A 17,758-nucleotide genomic window follows, 5' to 3' on the forward strand; every position below is an offset into this window, starting at 1 on the left:
CTGAGCACCCGCAGTGTACAGGGCTGTATGTGGGGAGTAGAGGTGAGTTAGAAGTGGTCCCTGCACTCCCTCAGCTCACACGGTCCATCAGAACACAGACAGATGCAAGCAGCTGAAGACGATGGTGTGTAGTGAGTGCTGTTGCAGGGGAGCTCCAGGAAGGGTCCCTAACCAGCGTGGGGAGGCCAGGGAGGCTTCTCAGCACCAGGGACATCCAGCATATCCGCACAGGTGGCAGATTTCAATCTAGACAGCCAGGGAGATGGTCTTGGGCTGAAATCTTTATCCAACATCAGCCACGCCGGAATGTTCCACTGCTCAGAAGGGATTCTTTTCCCATCCACCTCACTCCTGCTCTCCCATCCTGCTCTGGCTACCTGTAAAATTGGAACTCTGCCAGCCAGTTCTGCCTCTGGGTCTTTGCAGAATGGCAGCTCAGGGACTAGGGGTTGGCTGAGACCTGGACCAACTTGTAGCCAAGAAGGTCCAGAGCTGTGCATTCCAGGGCAGCTGCACAGTGGAATTTCCATCTGGAATCAGCTGTAGCCAGTAGCCATAAACACCTCCCTCCCTTCCTGTCCTGCCTGCCTCCACCCAGCCCTAGTACCAGCCCTTCACCAACATTAAACAGGTATAGGGAGGCCATCCTTGTTTGTCCCTGTGGGTCTAGGTTTCTGCTGGCCCGAATTCAGATGTGAGGGTCACACCGGTGCTGTGTGTCGTTAAGCAAACCACCACCCCTCTCTGGGTTTCTCTTTTCTCATCTGTAAAATGAAAATGATTTTTAAAGTCTTCCCCACCACACACCTGATTTTCTATGAAGAGAACAGGCCTGGATTCAGACCCCAGCTCTGACACCTGGGTGACCTTGGGCAGGTCACTTTACCTCTCTGCCTCAATTTCTTCATCTCCAATTAGCAGCCAGTACCTGTCAAAGGAGTATATTCAATAAACTCATTTCCTACAATGTATTAAGGACCTACTGTGTGTCGACCATTGTCCATTTTCACAGTTAGGCATCGGGCACTCCAATCACACCCCTATTTTTCAGTCACTGATGTATGCCAACACAAAAATAGGGGAGTCTCTCTTCTCTCAAGAAGAGGGTGGGCACTTCTGAGTTCTTGACCCTTGTCTTAGTGAAGATTCCATCCATAACAAAGGCCCAGATGAAGTGGCTTAAACACACAAGAGGTGATGCTGTCCCATAGGCAAAGGCCAGAAGAGGCAGTTCAGGGCTGGTGGCTCCATAGCCTTCAGGGGCCAAAATTCCCTGTCTTGCTACTCTGCCATCCTCAGTGAGCCAACTCATGGCTCATGGTGGCTGCCACAGCTCGGCCATCCTGTCTGAATTCCAGCCAGCAAGAAAGAGGAAATAGGGGGAAAAGCAAAGCACTCCCCCTTTTAAAGAGAATTCCAAGGAGCACCGCATAACACTGCTGCTTCATCTCATTGGCCAGAACTCATCACCGTAGTACACTTAGCAACAAGGGAGGCTGGAGAATGTACCCAGCTATAAATTGGAGTTCTTATGACTAAGGGAAAGGGGGAGAGTGAATCGTAGAAAGTACCTGGCAATCTTTCTAGCCATAGCTCTATTTTAGATTTGGGGGCTTTTTCCTGGAGGAACCTTCACAGCAACCCTCTGATGTAACTACTCTTACTGTCCCCATTTTACAGCTGAGGCACATGGAGGTCAGAGGCATACAGGGGCTTGTCCAAGGTCCCACAGCTGGTGAGCCACAGGGCCCTTCCACTGTAACCTAAAGCTGCAGGCAGAGAACGGGAACTTCCACTCCAACTCCATCAGGAGGATCTTTCCTGCCCCCAGAGGACCCAGATTCTGTAGAGAAGCTTCCTTCGTCTTTATTTGATAAATTTTAGAGCAGCCTTGAACCCAGAGGCCTCCCACCCACTCTGGACTTGAGAATCCTTGAGGGTTGGAGTCATGGCATTGGTGATTGGTTGGTGAAGATGCAGAGAGAGAGGCCTGGGAGCCCTGGGGAGGACTGGCCTCTGCCCACCACGCGTGGTCCTCACTCCCTGTCCTCCTGCAGGTCAGCGGCCACTTGGACTACGCCAGGCAGATGGGCGTCATCCTGAAGGCCGTGGGCGTCCACACCAAGCCAAGCTGCGACGAGAAGGGGCTCTTGCTGGCCCCAGGCAGCCAGCCCCAAGAGGAGCCTCTTCAGGCAGCAGCCCCCTCCTCATCAGATAAGACCACCAACCAGGATGGGCAAAGCCAAGGTCCCACATCCCCTTTGGGAGACGCCCCCAAAGCAGCCACATCCCTTGACCCCAGCCAAGCCCAAGTGCCAGTGGGACTGGACCAGTCTGAAGGGGCCTCCCTCCCTGCTGCTGCCAGCCCTGCTGAGAGCCCCCCCGTCTGCAGCCATGGCATGGGCCCCAACCCACTGGGCTGCCCCGACTGTGCCAGCGAGACACAGGGGTCCTGTCCAGGGCTGGACTGACCCCGGAAGAGTCACTCTCCCAGATTTCTATATGCAGCGCTCTCTTACCCCGCTCCACCGGGTCCCTCACACGAGCTCTGGAGATGCAGAATTTCTACCACTGCCTTTCCTAAATTGAAGACATTGGTACTAGAAGGAGGGGGATTGTGAGAAGACACCGTCCCCTCCCCAAGGAAGCAAGGCTAGAGCTCTGCAGAGTCAACCAAGCACGGTATAGAGCCCCGGGGCTAGACCAGCCGTGGGCCTCCTGTGCTTCGGGGCAGAGCTGCAGGGTCTGGTCGCCCATCGGGTGGCTCAGGAGCTCTGTGGAGCCTGAGGCTCCCACCCAGCCACGCTCCCCAGCCTCAAAAGCCTGGAGTCTGCCGACCCATTCTCCAGGGCTGCCTGCCAGCCCACAGGCACCACTGCCACACCTACAGAGCAGGTACCAGTGGGGCAGGCAGCTTATTCTCTCTGCTCTTGGGAGATCCGATGAGATCTGCCACATGCAGCGGTACAGGCTGTGCACCGCACAACTACAGGGGCAGCGTCAGAAAGACGTGATGTGAAGGGCGCCCCCCAAGGTTATGCCACGTAGTGGCCCTGGATATAATTGTTACAGAACGTGGTGAAAAAATGCTGGACCAGCAGGCAGTGTGGACGGAGACTGGGCCTGTGACGAGAATGAATTAGGTGGGAAAGGACCTCCTATAGCAGGAACAGAGGCATGGTGATTCTAATAATAAATAATAATAACAGCTACCGTGTGTTAGGTATTTACTGTGTACAGGGTGCTTACATGGATTGTCTCAGTTGACCCTCACAACAACCCTATGAGGTAGGTACTATTATTATCTTCATTTTCACTTGCAGACCCAGAGAGGTTAGATAAGCTGCCCAAGATCACACAGATGGTCAGTCTCAAACTCCATTCAGTTGGCCTCTAGAGCCCAAGCTCTTAGCCACTGTATCTGCATCCCTGGAACCATCCCCTTTGGTCCTCCCACTGTCTCTGAATGAGCGGGCCAGAGATAATCCACCCCCCCGCATCGTGCAGATGGGGAAACCAAGGCCCAGGCAGAGAAAATATTGACAAGCTCAGGGGAGGCAGCGAGGAGTGGGGGGAGGCAGCGAGGAGTGGGGAGAGGCAGGGGAATTAGAGTGTTGGAGCCAAATTGGTCCTCAGGGGTACATGTATTTGTTTATTCTTTCAAAAAATATTTACAGAACTCCTACTGCTGTTAATCCAAACAGCTCATGTCACCCATGGAAAACTGAGGCCCCGAGAGAGGAAATGACGTTGCTGAGGTCCCAAAGCAAATTCAGGGCAGAGTCTGGACCAGAACCCAGGACACCTGCACCCAGAGTCTCTTCCCACCTCACCAGCTGCTTCTCCAGCCCGAGTGGCCCCTCAAGCGAATTCAGTTCACACCACGGTCACCGCCTCAGCTAGTGTTTATTGAGAGTCCACTGGGGCAGGCCTGGGGGTAGAGGGGGAGCCCCAATAAGCACCATGGCCCCTCTACAGCCAGCGGCATGGCCAGAATTGAGTCTACTCAGCACCAAGGAGAGCTCCAGGCCGCCAGTGGAGGCCCCTGGGAGTTTGGGTTGATGGAACTTGGAGGTGGGAAGCAGGGTAAGAAAAACCTCAGACTAAAAAGAAACCTAGGGCTTCCCTGGTGGCACAGCGGTTAAGAATCCGCCTGCCACTGCAGGGGACACGGGTTTGATCCCTGGTCCGGGAAGATCCCACATGCCACGGACCAACTAAGCCTATGAGCCACAACTACTGAGCCTGCGCTGTGGAGCTCGCGAGCCACAACTACTGAAGCCCGCGTGCCTAGAGCTCGTGCTCCGCAACAAGAGAAGCCATTGTAATGAGAAACCTGCACACCGCAACGAAGAGTAGCTCCCGCTCGCCGCAACTAGAGAAAGCCCGCACCCAGCAATAAAGACCCAACTCAGCCATAAATAAATTAATTTAATTTAATTTAATTTAAATTTTTAAAAAAAAGAAACCTAAAGCAGGTAAACTCTGGGAACCAAGAGTTCCCCCCTCAGAAAAAACCAGGCCCCTGTGCCAGGGCCCACCTGCCTGCCCGAGGGCACCAGCCCGCACCAGGGACGGCTCTACAACTCTGCTGACACAATGGCCACCACTCCCACGTCCCTCACTGACCCCAGGGAAAGCCAGAAGGAGGTGGACAAGGGCTGGTTCTGCCCCCATCAGCTGGTTCCCTTCTAGGCCCAAGGAAGTCCAGGTAGAGGAACACCATTCTTGGCGCTGAGCAGAAGCTGCCAGCTATCCCTTTGGCTCCAGGAGACGCAATGCAGCCGCCTGGGAGCTGGGGTGGGGGCCCTACCCAGGATCCAGAGCCAGGAGTTGGGGAACCAGAGTCAGGCTGTGGGATCTGGGCCGGGGCTGAAGAGGAGGAGGAAGGTGTAAGAACAGTGGGAACAAATAGCCCTTCCTGGGCCTCAGCCAGAGGCCAGGGGGCTGAACGGCCAGGAGCTATAACAGCAGGGACCACCAACCGACCACCTGCCGAGCACTGGGCATTCTGTGTGCGTTATCCTAACGCTCAAGACACCCTATGAAGCAGGCATCATTACTCCCATTTTGCATGTGGAATAATAGGCTCAGAGAGGTTAATTAACTTCTACAAGGACTGGTAAGTGGTGAAGCAGAGGTTCAAATTTACGCCTGCCTGACTCCCAGGCTCGGATGGTTTATGTGCAGGCAGCTGTATCCTGAGAACCTGACTGGTCCGAAAACTGTCTAGCAAACCATTCTCAGGGTTAACGATCACCTGAACCAGCACATCTCAAACTGTAATGTGCGCAGGATCCACCTGGTGATCAGCAGGTCGGGGTGGGGCAGAGGCGTGCATTTTTAACAGACTCCCGGGAGCTGATGCGGTGGCCCATGGACGAGAATTTGAGGAGCAAGGAATTTGGCCCAGCGCCAAGCCACCTCTGCAGACAGAGGTATCCCTCCCATGCAGTCTGATAGAACGTGCAAAGGAGTTGGTTTTCTTCAGCCTAATCTGGACCAAGAGGTCCTTACCCCACTCCCTGGAGTCCCCCAGCCTTGCTCTACACACATCCACAAGTTACACTCAATAGTGGGGCATCCTGGAGAATGCCACTATATGGAGAATGCCATCCCCCACTATGCTGTACTGAGCCAGCAACTAGCCCTGTTGTGGGCAGGGGGAGCTGGCTCATTGCAGCCCCCTGGAGCTCAGTGGGCTCCCGGGAGACCTGTAGCCTCCTGGTTTTAGCCAAGAGCTAGTCCAAGGCCTCAGGGACTTGGTCCCATCCAGTCCAGTTCTCCAAGCCTGCATCAGTTCGTGGGGGTACCAAGCGGATGCAGCTGCAGCTCCGGCTCCGCAGGATCAATGTTGAAGAAGTTGACTGCGGCAGTGGTCCTGGCAGGCGGCGGGGGGTCCCGGGTGGCCTCTCCAGGCAGCAGCAGCTGGGCCGTGAGTTGCAGGCCTGAGGAGCCCCCCGAGCCTGGGTCCGAGTCCGAGTCCAAGTTCGGCAGCAGGGGCAGGGGCAGCACGTGCTGCAGGCTCAGGCCCGGCCGTGGGCCGCTGTGAGAGGTGCGCATGGAGGGCGAGGCAAGACTGGGCCGGTGCTTCCGGGGGCAGTGGGGACACGGCAGGAACCTGCCCAGGGCCCGCTTGAAGTCCCGCATGAAGAGTGGGTAGATGATGGGGTTCATGGTGCTGTTGCAGTAACCCAGCCACGTAAGGACATCAAAGAGCCCCGGGGAGATGCAGTCGCACACGGCCTGGAGGGATGGGGCACGTCATGCCTGGTCCTGGAGGAGGGATGCAGCCCACCCCACCCAGCATGGATGGGACAGACACATAAACACGTGGAGAGGCGGCCCGCCCTCCTCCCTCCCCGGGTCTGGGCAGGGGTGGGGCTCAGGGCCTCCCCAACAAGGCGTGGACTCACCTGCCCCTTGTGGTAGCATTACCTGGGCTATGTTGACCACAAAGAAGGGCAGCCAGGTCACAAAGAACATGCCCAGCAGGATGCCCAGTGTCAGGCTGGCCTTCAAGGCCTTCCTGCTGTGCTTGGTGGCTAGACGCCTGCTGTCAGCTGACTCCACCTCGGGGCATGGGGTCCTGGGCACCTGCGGAAAGGAAAGGCACGTGATTCAGTGAAGAATGAACCCCGGTCTGACCCTGTTCCCAGCCACAGACTGAGCCTTACTCCTAATTCTAGACTGAGCCCTAGTTCCAGTATTAAACTGAGCCCTGACCCTTGAATGAGCTCCAATTGTAGTCCTAGACTGAGGCCTGACCCTGACTCCCGACTGAACCTTGACCTTGGCTTCAGACTGAGCCCTGACATCAGCAATAAGCTAAGCCCTACTCATGGCCCTGAACCCCTGATGCCTACCATAGGTTGAGCCCTACATAAGCAAGATCTCAAACTGAGACTCAACCCTGGACCAGACTGAGCCCAATTTTAGCACCAGACTGAGCCCTGATTCCAGAAATAGACGGAGCCTTGGTCCTGGTCCTGCACCGAGCTATGACCCTGACCCAGCGCTTCACAAGGAGCTCTAGGAAGTACAGTGAGATTTCCGAGGTGCTGGGGCTCATGGTCATGTGTGTTGGCCAGTGTCAAATGTTGTCCTTTGCAAGGAGTGTGGGTCTTCTGAACTGTTGCATTTGTGTTTGGGGCAGTGTTGTCCTGCACTGCACTTTGGCACTACAAGAATTAGCTGCAATTGAACAGCACTTGACAAAAGAGGGCAGTTGCTGTCCAGGGCTTGGCAATCTCTTTGCCTGTGGGTTCTCTTCATATTTTGGCGTGATGGTTTTGTCTGCACCACTACTCTCATACTCCACAAAATAAAGTGCATTTTTGAAAATATGTGCCCAAAACAAATGTGTACAATTAAATCTGTATAAATTACTAGGGATGCGAGAAACCTTGGCATTTTAAACACACGTTTCACTGTGGACTGACAGACATCTCCATTCCCACACGTGGACTATGTGAGCGGGAACTAGGGGAGAGGAGGAGGGAAAAACTAGGAGCTGCTCCATGGGGAACACGGCATGAGGGGTTAGAATGCGACTTCACAAATGGGAGCGCGGGCGTCCCAAAACATTAAAAAGGCTCTCTGATCCCACATGACCCATTAGCCCAGAGGTTCTCTTAATTTTTTCAACTTTGTGAGTCCATTGAGACTCTAATGAAATCTACAAAACCACTCCTCAGAAAACAAAAAGCTTATAAAATTTTATAAATACACACACACAGAGAAAAAAGTTCCCTCATGTCCAGAGGGTTCAGAGACCACTGTGAAGTCCATCCATGAAACGCCTAGGGGTCCATGAAAGCTGGAATGTGAAGCCCTCCTCTGAACCATGTATTGTAATCAATTTGGATTTTCTTACATCAGCTTTCCACAAGGCAAGATCCACCTATATTGACAATTTTTAAGTAAATACTGGTATGCAGAGGTGCGCACAATTTACTGAATTATGAAGGGGTACGTGGGCTGCCTGGGAATATACCTGGGCTTTGAAAGCCAGGGATTTCCCCCCAACATTTCCTAAACTGCATGAGAGCCCAGCTTAGCTCTTGAGGCAACCAAAGATCGCTTGAGTATGGGAAGATGAAAGAGAAGGAGGCAGGAAGGGAACCAGATTCCCAGGCAACCTTCACAGATGAAAATGGGGCGGAGGAGGCAAAGCCAAGTTGTGTCCGCCCTGCGAGCACCAAAGCCACACCCCCTACCCCATTCCCCTCGCAGCCCTTTTGCTCTCCCCGCCTCCTCAGGGTAGCCAGGCTTGGTTGCTGTCCGTGGTGCTGAAAAGCCAGCTGCATACCTACACTATCTCTCTATAGGATCTGGAATGGCAGTGGGCCGGAGAGGGGAGACAGGCACACTGCAACTCCCACCCTTCGATGTGTTTCTCCAAGTGAAATCTGGTTAGACCGATATCAAAGACACCCAAAGCAGCCTAAAAGAGGCCCTCGATTTCTCTCCTCTGTCTTGGTGGGGCAGCATTGTGCAGAGGCAAGAGCTTGTTTTAAGACAAGTGATCTGGCTTCAAATCATGCCTCTACCACTTCCTCGCCCTGTGATCTTGACAGTCTCTGTTTCCACATCTGTAAAATGGGAGAGAATACTCACCTTACGGAGTTGCTGTGAACCTGTGGATATACATGCGTGCACGGTGCCCGACATAGAGTAAGTGTGAATACACAGCAGCCCTGATGTCGACTCAGCGGTATGAGTATGAGGCTGGGGGAGTTTTTAGCACCCTCAGGAGCCCTGTTTTTCTGCCAGCAACTTGAGCTTTCCAAAGCAGCACAGATGTTGGGACGAATGCTCTGACCCACTATGCTATAGCAAGGAAGAAAAAGAGGATCTGCTTTTCTCTCTCCTTCTCATTTTCTCTTCTCCAGAGTGAACTCTATATGGCTCCCGTGGCCCCACCTGTTCAACCTGGAGGGAGAGGCTCCTGCTTCCCCAAAAGAATCTCCTAGGATCTGCTGTGACTTTGAATTGCTGCCACCAGTGGGGACACACATATGGGGAAGAGGGAGACACTGTCTCCAGAAAGCCCTAGCCACACGGGTACCCCCTGGCCCCTGAAGACCCAGGGAGGGGGCAAAAGACAGCTGTGATCTTGCTAGAGCTCTAGGGCACTAGGGTACCAAGGCGCTCAGGGAGACATTTGGGGGCAGTCATCAGGGGAGGGTGATCCAGAGGAGACAACCATGATCTGAGAGTCCCCCTCTAGTCTTACTGGGAGCAAACCTGTATTTCTCTTTCTCCTCTTCTCCCCAAAGAGTTGACCCAAGAACACAAGCAAGAGGGAAGAGAGAAGGAATTGAGGCTCAGAGACGGTGGGGGAACCTTCCCAAGGTCACACTGTGCCAGTACAAAGCCTCAAACAAAAGCACCAGTGACCCCAAGTGATCATCTCCACTTATTGAGCACTTACTATGCATCAGCAGTTGATGTTAATTCTGCCACCGAGTCTTTATGGGAAGAAGGTATTATAATCTCCATCTTGCAGATGAGCTTCAGAGAGGCAAAATAACTTTCCAGGAGTCACCCAGCAGACAAGTGCTGAGTTAGGGAATCAAAGTCATCTCTGGCTCCAGAAATTGCACTTCACCAGGCTGCTTCCATTTTGGAGGATGGAACCCCGAAGTAAAACCCCACCACTGTCACTGAGAGGCCCTCATCGAGCAGAAGCCAATGGCAACCGCCAGGCCACACTCTGGGTTCTGGCTGATGCCAGCCTCACCCTTCCCACTTCTCTCTGCCCTGTAGCCACCTCATGGCCCCATGGCACATTCTGTCGTTTGCTTGTCCCTTATACATGTCTGTGGCATTTGTCACTGTCAGAGGGCAGCTACTGGAGGACAATTGGGCAGTGCCCTTCCAGGAGGCAAGTCTGCTTACAGGTCCTTATGTCCATAAAAACCCGTACCTGTGTCTCTACACTTGGCTTGGGCAAGAATGTGTACCACAGCACCATTCGTGATAGGAAAAAAGTTGGAAACAGCCCAAAAGTCCATCAAAAGGAGAGTGGTTAAATAAACCCAGGTACACTACCACTATAGAATGCAACACAGATGTTTAAAAGAATGAATTGATCAAATGGAAGGATCTCCATGACACATTATCAAGTGATAACGGCAAGTTGTACAAACAAGAGATACAGCATGATTCCCTTTGTTTAAAAAAATACACAAAGCAAAGCACTAAGTTTCTTTAGGTACATAAACAAATATGGAAACACACAGAAAAAGAACCGGAAAGACATTGAGAGACCTAGGAGTGGGAGGTGATTGGATGGGGTCAGAGAGGTCTTTTATTTTATCGTTATTGATGAATTTTCATTTTAAAGTGTACTTACGTATTCCCTCGTGTAAATTCAAATTTGTACGATCATCTAATCATAGTGTGAGTGTAATAGGATAGACCCTGGAGCCAGACTGCCGGGTTTAAATCATGGCTCTGTTACTAACTAGCTGAGTGACCTTAAGCAAGGTACTTTACCTCTCTATGCCTCAGCTTTCTCATCTGTAAAATGGCAATTACAATGGCATCTACCTCGTAGGATTGTAGTAAGGATTAAATAAGATAATAGAAAGTTACTTGAACAGTGCCTGGCACATAGGAAGTACTGTGTGATTGTTAGTGATCCTTGTTGTTGTTTATTGTTATTTGTGTTCACCTCAGCTCCTTCATAATGGTGATGAGGCTGCTGATGGCAGCGAGGGTGATTTTCCCCCTAGAAAGTCTCAAAGGGGTGGGCGCCCCAGAACCGTGCATTTTTACCATCAAGAGGAAAGGATAGGAATTAACATTTGTCAAGCACCTACTATGCACCAGGTTTATATATATCATCTCATTGATTCTTCAAACAGCCCCAAATGACAAATAGCATTACCCCTGAGATAGAGGGAGGTGAGTGACTCATCCACAGTCATCCAGCTGCGATGGGAGAGAGGCAGGATTTGAACCCGTGCTCAGTCAGACGCACAAGCTCCTGTGCCCTGCCCCAGCTGCACCAGGCAACCTCGTTCTGAGCAGCAGCCAAGGCTGTCATGCTCGGCTCTGCTCCTCTGCCAGCCTCTCCCACTCAGCCCCCTCCTCCCCCTCCAAAATATTTCTGTGATCACAGCCTCCTCTGAGGAGGAGGAAGCAGAGGTGGAAGGGAAGATGGATCACTAGGACAGAATGATGCATAGCTGGGTGATGGAGGGTGAAAAAGCTGGGGGAGGAGGACAAGGAGGAGAAATTGAGGGAGAGAAGGAAGATATGAAGAGAGGGGTGAGCTAGAACGGAGGGAGGGGGGATAGAGAAGGGGAAAAGACGAGGTGGAGAGGAAGACGATAGGGAAAGGGTTTTGACCACAGAGACACCGGAATCCTGGCAGAGAGAGAAAGAGACTAAGAACGCAGGAACGCCCAGCTGAGCCTCCTGCTGCTGCCCCACATCAGGCTGAGCACCCACACCGGCCCCTCTGGAATCCCCCAAGGATGCGCACCATCCCCACACGGGCACCCACCTTTCACACACACACACACACACACACACTCCTGCCCTGGCAGCATCTCACTCTGGCACCACCACCACCTCTCACACCCCTCTCTCCAACCCCAGCCCATATGCCCTGCCTGACCTCTAAGCAGAACTCTTTCTCACAGCCCCTGGGGCTGGGAAGACCTGCCTGAAACCCCTGAGGCAACCAGTGGCTTTTTAAAAGGCCATTCACATCAATAGGCAGATGTGGTGGATAGAGGCATAGAAAGATGCTCCAGCCAGCTCAGCTCCCATGTCCGAAACCCCAGAAGAGCCAGGACTTCAGGGACTGGTGCCCAGCCCCCTTCCCTCTGTGGGGAAGCTAGAGGCTGGATCAGAGAAGGAGCTAAGGGTTCAGTGAGGCTGGGAAGAGGAGGAAAGGGGCCTAACAAACACACCCCCAAGTTCTGTTCATTCTCATCAGTTCCTTTAGGTCCAGGCACTGAGAACGCCTCCATCCCCAGGCTGGATGCTGCTGGACTCTGGGGCAGGCCAGCTTGGGTGGGGGAAGTGGGTCACAATCCAGGAGGCCGGAGTAGAGGCGGCATCCCAGAAGCAAATTCCCCAAATGCAGGCAATTCTCCAGGCAATAAGGAAAATTGCCCTGCAGAAGGCTTGCTTAGGATCTGAGTGGGTTTGGAAGCAAGGGCAATGGTAAATTCTGACACTATCTCATTCAAATAAAGAGAAAAGGCTTTCCAGAAAGTAGGAAGAATTTGCACAAACACATTTCTGGCTTGAGAGGCTGCGGGTCATTCTGCCAGCTAAATGACCCATGAAGACTCCTCCCAGCCTTTGGATTCGTGACTTCCTGGCTTCAGTTTGCAAACGTATGCACAGGGAATAATAGATCCTGAATGTTTACTGGCAGAGGCACCCTTCTTATAAGCTCCAGAACCCTCATCATGATAGGGTTTCATGATCAGTGGCTCTCTCTCCAGCCAGAAAGTAGATTCCAAGAGGGCAGGATCTTCTCAGACCCACTCATCCCTGCAACCACAGCACAAGGGAGGTACTCAACACAGTACCAAGGAAGTGAATCAATGTACTAAAAAGTGCAGGATTCATCAGCTACAAGAACTGCTTCTAAAACTGGGAGAAAAGGGAGAAATGTGAGTTGGGATTGAATCCCTGGCTCTGTGAAGCACTGTTGTTCATTTCATTTCTCTCATCACTGTGCACTGACCACTCATGACACGCCAGGCACTGTTTTAGGTGCTGGGAATATAGCAATCGAGACAAGTCCTCACCCTCATAGAACTTACATTCTAGTAGGAGGAAATAAACAGTCAAACAGTAAATGGGAAAGTATATAGTATGTCAGGCGATGGTATTTGTTGCTGAGAATAACTTAGGAAATTAGGACTGGACGGGGTCTGGACAAGTGTGGCCGTTACTACTCTTGACAAAGTGATTAGGGAAGACAGCCAAGCAGAGGCCAGAAGAAAGTGATGGAAGTTAGGGGGAGAACCATGCGGAGATGTGAGGAAACGGCACCTCAGGCAGAGGGAGCGGCAAGTGCAAAGGTCTTGAGGCAGAAGTGTGCTTGGTATGCTCAAGGAATAACAAGGGGGCCAGGGGAGCTGAAATAGAAGGAGTGTGGAGGGTGGTGGAAGGAAAGGAGGCCAGATAAGGAGCAGAGGAATGACATAACAGGACCTGCTTTTTTTTTTTTTTTTTTGCCCATGCCTCACAGCTTGCGGAGAAAGTGCCAAGTCCTAACCACTGAACCACCAGGGAATTCCCAGGACCTGCATTTTAAAGGGATCACTGTGGCTGCTGTGTAAGATCAAAAGGGAGCAAAGATGGGCTCAGGAAGCCAGTGGGTGGTCACTGTAATAACCCCGGCATCAGAAGCCCAGGGGGCCGAGGGAGGCAACCGAGACATAAGAAGTGTTTTGAAAGCAGAAAGCACACTGGGTGTGCAGTGCGAGAAAAAGAGAGGCATCCAGGTTGCCTCCAATGTTCCTGGCCTGAGCAACTGATATCAGTTAGTCGATATGAGGAAGACAAGGGAGGGACTATATCTGGAGCCTGGAAAATCCGGAGTTCTGTTGCGGGCAGTGGTAAGTAAGTGGCCCAGGCTGGAAGTCATCAGTGTGTAGGTGTTACTTCTGGTCATGGCACAAGACCAGCTCACTGAGTGAATGTGGGAAAAGAGCAAGGAGGTCAGAGGACTGAGGCCGGGGGATGCCTCGGATGGTGGCGGAGCAAGAGGACCCAGTAGAGGAGACTGAGAAGGCACAGCCGGTGGCGTGGAGGGTCTCACACCGGGTGGCGTCCCTGAGGTCAATGTTTTAAGAGCGTGTCACCGCCCACAGGCAGCACAACGTTCAGATCCAGGCGTTGGCATCAGCCAGACCTGAGCTTGAACCTCACTAACCAGCTGTGCAACGCTGGGCAAGTCACCTCCCCTCGGTTTCCCCAGATGTCAAACAGGGATGATGATTACTTGCCCCGTTGGGTGTTTGGGGGATTCGCTTAGCTCAGTGCCGGGCAGGTAGAGAGCGCTCAAAGGCTGTGGGGCTGCAGCTGTTAGCACTTGGGGGACACCTGCCCAGGTGCTGAGGCCACAGTCTCAGGTACAATCCTGGCCAGTTAGCTTCATGGAAAGAAAATCTATGCATCACAGACATTGCTGGAACCGAGAATCCAGACCAAGGCCGGCCAACTTCTCACCTCCTTAGTCACTGGGGCAGAGCTCCCCAGAGTGTGAGAATTGGAGATACCCTTGGGTGGTAAATGGACACCCCATAAAATAACTTGAGTCACAGAGTGGGAACATAGGCCTTTACAGTTCCCTCCCAGCTCTTCTGGTTACACAAAGGGAAAGTCTCGTGTCAATGGTACTGTGTCTTTAACGTCCCTCCAACGTCTAACAAAGAGAAAGCGGGCCTCAGGCTCAGCATCTCCAGCCATCCAAGCTGGACTTCAGTCACACTGCCGGTGCTTCTGCAGCCTCACTGAGGCTGTGTTTGTGATCACCTTCTATTTATGGCAAGGATACTGACTGTCCATTTCCAGAAGAGAAAAGAAGTTTTCTTTCTAAATAAATTCATGGAAGTAAAAAGATAAATGAGATGACTCCAAGGCAATGCTAAGTGCATACGGATGCAGAGGCTTGAGGAGTGTGTGAGGGTGGGTGGAGGGGTAGCAAGGCAGACACCACAAGGCAGTTCTCAAACGCCTGAAGTCTGGGAAACGCTCCTTTACAAGAACCCAGGGAGAGAGGATGGATGGCCCAGGGCAGCTGCCCCACAGCTGCAGAACCAAGTCAGGGTCACAGCCACCTGCTGAGACTCAAGAACGTTCTCCAGTGAGTACAGATCAGGGAGAGAGCAGGGCCGCAGCCAGGACCTCCTGTGCACCCAAGACCCTGTCCTCCTACTTGATGGGCCTCACTGCTGGGATGACACGGGTAAGCCGCTCTGGGGGGCTGCCGACCAGGGTGTTAGCCTCTCAGCCCCCATCTATCCAGTGACACCCCCCCAAGGTACCTCCCATCCTGCAGGCACCTCCTCCACCTGAGGCTACACCAAGATGACACTGGAGAGCCCATCTGGGATCTTCTTGGGGGCCTGTGACCTAATTCTCTAGGGCTCAGGCCTGGTCAGTCTAAAGTCCCGTCCCTTGGCATAAACAATAGGGCTCGGGCACCGTGTGACCCACTCCACTCTAGGCACTGCAGACCTTGAGCAAAGAGCACCTACCCCATTCACAAGTAATCAGTGAGCACCTACTATGTACAGTGGAGATCAAAACCCACTCAGATACACCCAGCCCTCGTGGGAGCTTACACTCCAGTGGGGGAGACAGACAATGAACAAATCAACAAATAAACTGGGGATCGGGATCAAGAATAAAAGGGTGGGGGAGGGCGGGGAGGTCTGCAGACAGTGTGGTCAGGGAGGGCCTCTGGGAAGGGGTGACCTGTGAGCTGAAGAAGAGTCTCAGTCAGGCAAGGGCGGCTCCAGGGGAAGAACATTCCAGGCAGAGGGCACAGCCAGTGCAAAGACCTGGGCACAGAATCAGTCTGGTGCCTACTAGGAGTGTCAGAAGGGCCACAGGACTGCTGCAGAGAAAGGGGTGGGGAGGGGAAGAGGTGCAGCTGGAGAGGTTGTCACGACCAGATCCCGAAGCCAGATCCTGACACAGGTCTCCCCTTTATCTTGAGAGCAATGGGGAGCCACTGAAGGGTTTGCAGCAAGGGAGTGAGGTGATCACGCTTCTGTTTTTGTTTGTGCAGCAAATGGATAGGAGTGGGTCTGGCGTGGAGGCAGGGGGAGCCAGCAGGAGACTATCAAAGGCTCCCAGGTAAGAAGCAATGGTGGCTTGGATCAGGAAGGTGGCATTGGAGATGACACATGTTTAGAGGCAGCACCAACAGGCCTTGCAAATGAATCCCATGAGCATGAGGGAGAGAAATTATTCCTAAGTTTCTGGCGTGCGATGCCATGATGGTGCCATGTGCCACGATGGGGACGATGGGGGGACGAGCAGGTGGGGAGAGTTGGGACCCCCTGAATCCCCTGTTGCACATGTTACCTTCGAGAAGACTGCCCCACATCCTGGAGCGTCCTGTGGACAGTTGGACATTGAGTCTGGAGTTCAGAAGAAAGGTGGGAACTGGGAATGACCAATTGGAGGTCGTCAGCAATTGTATATTACGTGGCGGATGCCTAGTGGGCACCCAATGGCTGCTCATTCTTCTCCATCCCACAAGCCCGGGTCTCCCTGCGCGCCCCGGGTACCTGCAGCGTCTCCAAGGCCTGGACGGCCATGCCGGTGGTGAGGGAGGCCACCTGCACGGCCTGCTTGCGGGCGGCCAGCAGGATCCTGCAGTAGGTGAAGCAGATGGCGCCCGAGGGCAGGAAGAAGGTGAGGCCCGACGCCACCAGGACGAAGGGCAGGCTGGCCAGCAGGCGGCACTGGCCCGGGGCGGGCGCCCGCGCGCGGCCCAACTCGTGCCAGCCCAGCAGCAGGGGCAGGAAGGAGGCGAGCGCGGCCAGGCTCCAGGCGCTCAGGACCAGCGCCAGAGCGCGCGGGGGCGTCATGCGCAGCTTGTAGCGCAGCGGCGAGAGGATGAGCAGGTAGCGGTCCAGGCTGATGAGGCAGAGGTTGAGGATGGAGGCGCTGCAGCACATCACGTCGAAGGCGGCCCAGAGCAGGCAGAGGCCCCGCGCCAGCACCCAGCGCCCGTACAACGCGTTCAGCATGGCCGGCGGCATCACCACCAACCCCACCATCAGGTCCGACGTGAAGAGCGACACCAGGAAGAAGTTGGACGTGTTGCGCAGCGTGGGCTGCGTGCAGATAAGCGCGATGAGCAGCGAGTTGGCCGCCGCCGTCAGCGTGATGACCACACACAGCGCGGCCGCCACCCAGCCGCTGCCCCCCGGCTCCGATGGCGGCCCCGACTCCCAGTCCGGGGTGCTGTTGGTGGCGGGGCCCTGCTCTGGGACCATGAGGGCGGAGCGCGAGGACGTGAGGCCCGAAAGGGGTCCGGAGGACGAGGTAGGGTGGGCGGGGAGACGGGGAGAGGGACCTGCAGGAGCAGAGGCTGGATGGGCGTAGTCGGTGAGAACAGACCACCGTCCCACCCCCCGGGGCCGCAGGTGGGAAGATATGAATGGAACTCTGGGTCAAGGGGCAGCAACCCGAGGAGGATGGAGAGGGGGTCTTTGGGCGCCCTCGGGTGTGACGTAGGGACACCTGGAGCAAACCGGTGAGAAGTCTGGGAGGGGGCACCTGACGAGCAGTCCTCCAGAGGAGCGGCCGAAAGTCAGGAGGACCGGGACGCAGACTCTGGGCGTTTGGCCGGGTGGGAGCAGAGCGCCTAGAGGGGGCGGGCGGTAAGATGGGTCGAGGGCAGGGACGCGGGGAGGTGGCAGCCCAGGGCGAATGGGCGCTATCCAGGCCGCCCCGCGGCAGGTGGGCGTAGGGGGGGTGCGCCAGGTGGGGAGCCGTGGTGCTGGGGGTCGCAGGGTGGGGGGTCCACGGGCCAGAGCAAAGCCCCCGGCGGGGAAGGCAGGTCTCAGAGCCAGCGCAGAGGCACCCCGGGCTCGGGCGGACACGGTCCCCGCGGCGAGAGGGAGGATGCCGGGCCGGCCCGCAGGGAGAAAAGGAGCAGCGGCCGCGCCTCCGCCCCTTCCCCACCCGGCCGCGGGTCGCCGGCCCCGCTCCCTCCCGCGCTCGGTACCTGGGACGCTGAGCGCTGCTCCGCCGC

The 17,758-nt window shown here is 54.5% G+C and overlaps 2 protein-coding genes across 8 annotated transcripts in view; one reads left to right on the plus strand and one right to left on the minus strand.

Moving 5' to 3' along the window:
* TMCO4 (transmembrane and coiled-coil domains 4) overlaps positions 1 to 3,212 on the plus strand; it is a 92,733-nt gene extending 89,521 nt beyond the window's left edge. For 6 of the 7 annotated variants that reach the window (XM_082399537.1, XM_082399536.1, XM_082399540.1 and 3 more), the window contains one exon: positions 2,058 to 3,212. In XM_082399537.1, coding sequence (XP_082255663.1) covers positions 2,058 to 2,471 — 414 coding nt within the window. In that variant the 3' untranslated portion in view covers positions 2,472 to 3,212. Of the gene's footprint in view, positions 1 to 1,680; positions 1,960 to 2,057 lie in introns of those variants that run through there. The other variant, XM_082399542.1, reaches the window with a different exon arrangement.
* Positions 3,213 to 3,577: 365 nt separating this feature from the next.
* Positions 3,578 to 17,710, minus strand: HTR6 (5-hydroxytryptamine receptor 6). The gene is made up of 3 exons (XM_082399600.1): positions 16,284 to 17,710; positions 6,439 to 6,597; positions 3,578 to 6,246 (listed from the first exon to the last, which is right to left on the minus strand). Exons 1-3 carry the CDS (start codon positions 16,995 to 16,997, stop codon positions 5,797 to 5,799), a joined length of 1,323 nt encoding a protein of 440 aa, XP_082255726.1. The 5' UTR covers positions 16,998 to 17,710; the 3' UTR covers positions 3,578 to 5,796.
* Positions 17,711 to 17,758: the final 48 nt, after the last annotated feature.

This window comes from Balaenoptera borealis, assembly GCF_965194805.1.
Source record: "Balaenoptera borealis genome assembly, chromosome: 1".
Lineage (NCBI taxonomy): Eukaryota > Metazoa > Chordata > Mammalia > Artiodactyla > Balaenopteridae > Balaenoptera > Balaenoptera borealis.

What these genes read in the sequence shown, in the direction of transcription:
- HTR6 (XM_082399600.1), bottom strand. Translation starts at nt 16,997, where the DNA reads ATGGTCCCAGAGCAGGGCCCCGCCACCAACAGCACCCCGGACTGGGAG. An exon ending in AGGCCTTGGAGACGCTGCAG is followed by an intron (nt 6,598 to 16,283) that starts GTACCCGGGGCG and finishes TCCTTTCCGCAG; the next exon opens with GTGCCCAGGACCCCATGCCC. An exon ending in TTGTGGTCAACATAGCCCAG is followed by an intron (nt 6,247 to 6,438) that starts GTAATGCTACCA and finishes CCATCCCTCCAG; the next exon opens with GCCGTGTGCGACTGCATCTC.